Genomic DNA, 6,828 nt, shown 5'->3' on the forward strand with positions numbered 1-6,828 from the left:
ACGTCAAAAAGCGACGTACGACAAGTTAGCACGACGGCGTTGATATTTTGTTTTGCTGAAAAATAACATCTCTCTTTTGTATCAGAATTGATTAGCATGTCGCCAACAGATTTATTCATCGGGGCATTAATTACGCTGGTAAAGTGTGGGGCTTCCAGTAAAACAAGTCGTCGAGTCACTTTCTCTTAACTCAATGGACATTTTTTTCCAAATGAGAAATAGGAAACGAATGACTAAATTCTTTCGTTTGATTTCGTCACACCATGATGATGTTGTTCAAGTTTTGATGTTGGATCAAGTTTTGCAATAAAAAATAAATACAAAAAAACGACTGCACTACGATAGCATGCAAGAGACACCCTGAATGAACCACACTTACCCCAAGGGAAATAATTAGTAGACACGTGTTGCAGTCCTTGCCAGAGCTTCACAATACCTGCCGACTTCAATTCTCAGAAACTCACTAAATCAATACGATCATTTCCATCGTGAAGGGCATCCTCAACTAATTTTCCCTCTTTTCCTTTCTTCATTTTTCTTTCCAGCGGGCATTTCCCCCCAAGGGGAACAACAACCCACCAGTCGTTCCAGGTGCCATGGTGCATCATCCGTCGTGTAATCCCGTGGAGACACATCCAGACAGCGGCAGACCATGGTCCACGTGCAGAATCACGTGCAACAGCAGCAGCAGCAGCAGCAGCGGTCAGTTCGTCGATTGTTCTGCGACGGTGGCACTGTAAGCCGTGGCAAAACTGGCAGACACTGGAAGATAGATGGCCACGGCACGGCACGGCGGTGGAGGTGCTCTTGAATTCCGGGGCGCATTTCGTCGCACGATTTACACGGGAGATTAAAAAGATTTATTGTCTGAGTGGGGGAAAAGAGCGGGGAGCAAGTGGGAGTAGTGGGAGTGTTTTCCCACCCCGGAAAGACGTTACGCTTTAAGAATCGACCAAGGGAGCTTTAATGTTAGCTGAGACAGGGAGGTGGAAATTACATATAGAGAAAACTATTTAGAGGCTATTAGGTTGTTTCCACGTTTGCGTGGGGTTAGGTTAGAAAGCAAAGTTAGGTTAGGTAGGACCAAAAATGAACACGACGGATAACGATTACGATTATAGCATAACCATCGACGGGCGGTACGTCCTGTACGGGGGTGCGGCCACAAACTACTCCAATGGGACGTTCAACGTGACTGATTATTACAATAAGCCCACCTGCTACTACACGCTGGAGCTGAGCAGTGAGACGACGCTGTTCGAGTTCTTGGTCAGTGGTGTCTTGATGAACCTGGTGGCCTTCCTAGGGATTCTCGGTAACATTCTGTCGATGGTGATTCTGTCGAGACCGCAGATGCGTTCCAGCATCAACTACCTGCTGATCGGGTTGGCCCGCTGTGATACCATAGTGATCCTGACCTCGATGCTCCTGTTCGGCATCCCGGCGATCTACCCGTACTCGGGATACCTGTTCTACTACTATTACGTGATACATCCGGTGATTTCGCCGGTGGTCTACCCACTGGCGATGACCGCACAAACCGCCAGTGTGTACCTCACGCTGACGGTGACCCTCGAGCGGTACGTGGCCGTGTGCCATCCGCTGCGAGCACGAGCTCTCTGCACGTACGGGCGGGCCCGAATCTATGTGATAGCAATCCTTTTCTTTTCCCTCCTCTACAACCTACCACGCTTCTGGGAGGTTACCGTATCTTCCTTCGAACACCCCGACTACGGGGAGGCATTCTGCGTGAGTGCATCACCACTGCGCGGCCACGACCTGTACATAAAAGTGTACATCCACTGGATGTACACCGTGTTCATCTACCTGCTGCCGTTCAGCGCGATCTCGTTCTTCAACTCGATGATCTACGGCCAGGTTCGGAAGGCAAACCGCGAACGGCAGCGGCTATCGCGGTCCGAAAAGCGCGAAATCGGCCTCGCAACCATGCTCATCTGCGTGGTCATTGTGTTTCTGCTCTGTAACCTACCGGCCATGGTCATCAACATCATGGAAGCGGTCTACTCCGAGATCAACGATTATCTAGTCAAAACATCCAACCTGTTGGTCACGATCAACTCATCCGTCAATTTCATCATCTACGTCATCTTCGGCGAAAAGTTCAAGCGGATTTTTTTATTGTTATTTTGTAAGAACCGTCTAGGGCGAGAATCCCCGGATGGGTTTCTCCAGGAGGACTCATCGTTCTCGAACGGAGATGGAAGCAACCGAAATTCCGGTCGCTTTCAGCGGGTTGGCACGACCCGCAGCAGCACCACCAAGATCAGCAACAGCACGCTAGGCAGTATACGAACGACGCGGACCACCATCCGGAGTACGCGGGCGCCCTCGCCCGGCCCGATCGTGTACTATCCGGCGCGGGAAACCATGCCCCGGGTGCAGCCGCAACCGGTGATTCCACGGAGCACGTCCATGTTCCATCCGCCGTGCTGGGACCGCGAGAACGGCAACGGACTCATGATGGCCACTTCCGGTTTCTAGCCCCTGCTCAAGATTTCCTCGCACGAAGACGTAGGAGATCACAAGTTCTAGGCTGATTTAGGTAGCTGTAATTAGGAGACTTTCTCTATTCATAGCTTTAAACAATCATCGATACCTGAGGTTCGATGCGGAATCGGTACCACCAGGGTACAGGACAAAGCGGCGCCGAGCGTTTCAGTTAAGACGATGATAAAATTATCTGAAAATTCCATTCATTTTGTTTACTTCTTTGTCTATAATTCCGATAGAAAAATTAATAACAAGAATTCTCATAATATTTTCTGCCAAACGATTTAAAAAAATATTCAGGATTGTTTTTCTTTACTACGAAAGTTGACATTTTTTGATTAGGGAAAGAATTAGTAATAAAATTCAGTTATCAGAATTTCGTATACTATCCAGCAGTTTTTTTTTCTTTTTTGACCAAGTCGTCTCCAGCATGGTACTTTGAATTCGATTGATATACTGAATCTTAGAATCCTGTTGATGGATATTCATCATAATTTGGATAAGTAACGAACAACTTACTGAAAAGTCATACAAAAATATTTTTTTCAGGTGAGAGCTGATTGGTCTCAAGACCTTCAATCGGCAGACAAAGTTTTTATTTCGCATTCGCATGGATATGGTGATCTTAGCGGGTTATGGACTGGATCTCGTTATGTATATGTGCTGATTGTTCAGCCCAGGTTGCTTAGTAATTGATTAGAGGGAATTAAAACCAACTCTACTCGAACAGGACAGGCAGCATCTAAAAATAGGGTACATTTGACCTGTAAGTGTATTTTACTATGTTATCAAATGTCTTAGAAAAATCGTTAAAAACGCAATTTTTTAACCACTCCAAGTTTTAGGTCATGATAAGGACTTTTGAGCAGTTCTCTACGAAATTGGTCTATTTTTAAATTTTTATTTTTGTATTTTTAATCCGGCTGAAACTTTTTTGGTGCCTTTGGTATGTCCAAAGAAGTCATTTTGCATCATTAGTTTGTCCACATAATTTTCCATACAAATTTGACAGCTGTCCATACAAAAATGGTGTATGAAGATTCAAAAATCGGTATTTTTTGAAGGAATTTTTTGATCAATTTTGTGTTTTCGGAAAAGTTGTAGGTACGGATAAGGACTACACTGAAAAAAATGATACACGTTAAAAAAATTGGGGATTTTAATTTAACTTTTTGTCACTAAAACTTGATTTGCTAAAAAGCAAAAAACACTATTTTTATTTATTTTTTCATTTTTTGATATGTTTTAGAGGACATCAAATGCCAACTTCTCTGAAATTTCCAGGTTGTGCAATAAATCTTTGACCGAGTTATGATTTTTTTCAATCCTTACTAGAGCGTCTAATTTCCCGTCCCGGGAAAAAAATTCCCGGGATTTCCCGAAAAATAATATTTCCCGTTTCCCGGGAAATTTGATTTTCCTTACTTTTTGGTTCCAATTTTTAAAAATTTATAAAAAATAATGAGAGAACCTAACTTAATTTTATTTATTTTAATCAACTATGCATAACTAATAAGAAAAAGTCGGGTTCATTTCAGGTGTATTTCAGATAATATTTATTGCAAAACCTGGTAACAATGATAGGATTTCATTCTGTTTTTGTATTTTTTCCAACTGGCAAGATTATTATTTTGTAAAACATGTATTGGAGTAGGCCACACAAGGTCCATGCACTGTTGTTGGAAAAAAATGTTTTTCAATAGTAATTGAAAAATAGTGACGTTGAAAATTGTATTTAGCATTTTGGGGTGGCTTTGTACAAAGTATTTGTTGTTAAAATCAGATTTAAAGTTTTCAAATTTTACACAATCGCTAAGGTTGCTGGTAAGTTTTTAATAAGAAAAATAATCAATGTGTAAATTTACTTAACTTAGTTTATAAGCTTTTAAACAATATGCATATAAATTTTAGGTTAATAAAATGTCAAAATTTTGCCTAAAAATCGTAAAAATGAGTTTTGTTAATAAAATTACGGTCTAGAACAAGTTATTTGCCATGAAAAACATAATTTCTGCATGATTTTATTTTTTGGCTTTATGAGTCAACGTTATTCTTAAACATATTCCCTTGAAATGGTAACAGAGACAAATTTAAAAGCATTTTTATGGTTGAGAAGCATGGATTTTACTCACTGATTCAAATTTTGATTTAAAAAATAATACTTCTCAACAAAAAAAAAGTTGATTTTTTATTTGGTAGGAGTTGAAAGACAGCATAAAGTTGTATGATTTTTTAATGCAGTCAAGCCGTCAATTGACCCCCACACTCATTTTGAACATTAAAGTTGCTGTTCTATAAAATTTTGTTGCAAAATATCATTTAGAAGCATGATGAAATCAATTTTCGATAAATTTAAAAATTCCCTGGAATTCCTCGGATTTCTCGGGAAATTTGTTAAAAATTTCACGTTTCCCGGGAATTTTGTAACCCCGGGAAATTGGACGCTCTAATCCTTACTGATTCTTTTCACAAAATCGAAATATTGGTCGCTAAATTATTTAACTTTATTTTTCGATGTAAAATCAAATTTGCAATCAAAAAGTACTTCTGAGAAATTTTAATAAAATGCACCGTTTTCAAGTTAAAGCCATTTTTAGGTAACTGTTTTGAAAATAGTCGAAGTTTTTCTTTTTTTTTTAATTAGTGCACATGTTTGCCCACCCTTGAAAAAAATATTTGAAAATCTGAGAAAATTCTCTATATTTTGCTTTTTTAAAATTTGTTGATACGACCCAAAGTTGCTGAGATATTGCCATGCAATGGTATAAAAACAGGAAAATTGATGTTTTCTAAGTCTCACCCAAACAACCCATCATTTTCTAATGTTTTATATTTCGGCAGCTAATGGTCCGATTAACAATGTTAAAATATGAAACATTCGTGAAATTTTCCGATCTTTTCAAAAGACATAATTTCAAAAAATTTAAACCAAGACTAACATTTTAAAAACATTTTAAAAGGCCCTTATGTTAGTCATGATTTAAAAAAATTGAAAATATTTTTTTCGGAATGATCGAAAAATTTTACGAATGTTTCATGATTTAACATTGTAAATTGGACCATTAGTTGTTGAGATATCGATGTTAGAAAATGGTGGATTGTTTGGGTGAGACTTAAAAAAAATTTCAATTTTCATGTTTTTAAACATTTGCATGGCAATATCTCAGCAACTGAGGGTCATATCAACAAAGTTCAAAAAAGCAAAATATAGAAAATTTTCTCAGCTTTTCAAAAATATTTTTTTTCGAAGGTGGGCTAATTTATAAAAATTAAAATTTTAACTATTTTCAAAAATGTTACATAAAACTTGAAAACTGTGCACTTTATCAAAAAATAGTTTAAACATTGAATTTACGAGCCATGGTTTCAAAATTTGAATGACCAAAGTGTTTAAAAATGCGCTTTACACCTGCCCAGTTGTTTTGCAATTATCAAGCCTAAATATGAGGTACATATGAAGTAATTTAATTTTAACAATCTGTGAATAGCTGACAGTCATTTCGTTAGCCATTTATTCAACCTTCACCAAAGAAAATTATGACAATACGTGCACTATGTGTGTTGATCACCGTTATCCATAAATCTCATCTGACATAATTTCTGCACTCTTGACGCCAGCCCCTCCCGAGAAACTAGACGAGTGATAAATCTTGAATCTGGGGCGCAAAGGCAAAATTGTTTTTCCTCCGCCCTCTTCACCGTTAATTACAAGTGACATCAATCAAAATCAGGCATTCTCACACAAGGCCGTCATAACACCTACCAACAGTCCTCTCCTCGTACTGCTCTGAGATGTGCACTGTCTTTGGAACAGCAAAACAAAAAAAACTCAAGAAGCTAGCGAAATCACCGTGGAAATTATGAACGCTGACAGTTTGCACTTTCAGGGGAAATTTTAAATTGCTTTTCGCTTCCTACTTCTTATGTCCTCTTTACAATAATTGACACTTGGAGTGGTGGTCAAAACTGGAAGGTTATCTCCGGAAATTTTAAGCCTGAGTTCCATTTCGTTGCAGCTTTACTTTTAATGAAGATTATTTTTTTGTCTAAAATCATAAAATATTGCTGTCATGATAATTGAAATTTATTGAAACATGAAACATGAAAATAATCCCTTAAAAAAATAAATCATTTAAGATGAAGCAGTTTTGCTCAAATAAAAAAAAACAGTCTCCTTATTAAATCACAATTATATTTTTATTCAACTTACTCAATGGACTATCCAAAAACATTCAGAAAATAATCATAATCCTCTCCAGGCTCATCGTCGTTTTAACTGATTACGTTCGTTCGCAGTGCGCAGAAAATGTATGGTAC

The 6,828-nt window shown here is 38.4% G+C and overlaps 1 protein-coding gene across 2 annotated transcripts in view; it reads left to right on the top strand.

The window, feature by feature from the left end:
• LOC6039743 (FMRFamide receptor) overlaps positions 1–3,431 on the top strand; it is a 125,562-nt gene extending 122,131 nt beyond the window's left edge. For both annotated transcript variants that reach the window (XM_038258732.1, XM_038258733.1), the window contains one exon: positions 546–3,431. In XM_038258732.1, the coding sequence (XP_038114660.1) occupies positions 1,090–2,502 (1,413 nt within the window). In that variant the 5' untranslated portion in view covers positions 546–1,089 and the 3' untranslated portion in view covers positions 2,503–3,431. The remainder of the gene's footprint in view (positions 1–545) is intronic.
• The last annotated feature ends 3,397 nt before the right edge of the window (positions 3,432–6,828 follow it).

This window comes from Culex quinquefasciatus, chromosome 3 (genome assembly GCF_015732765.1).
Source record: "Culex quinquefasciatus strain JHB chromosome 3, VPISU_Cqui_1.0_pri_paternal, whole genome shotgun sequence".
NCBI classification, from domain to species: domain Eukaryota; kingdom Metazoa; phylum Arthropoda; class Insecta; order Diptera; family Culicidae; genus Culex; species Culex quinquefasciatus.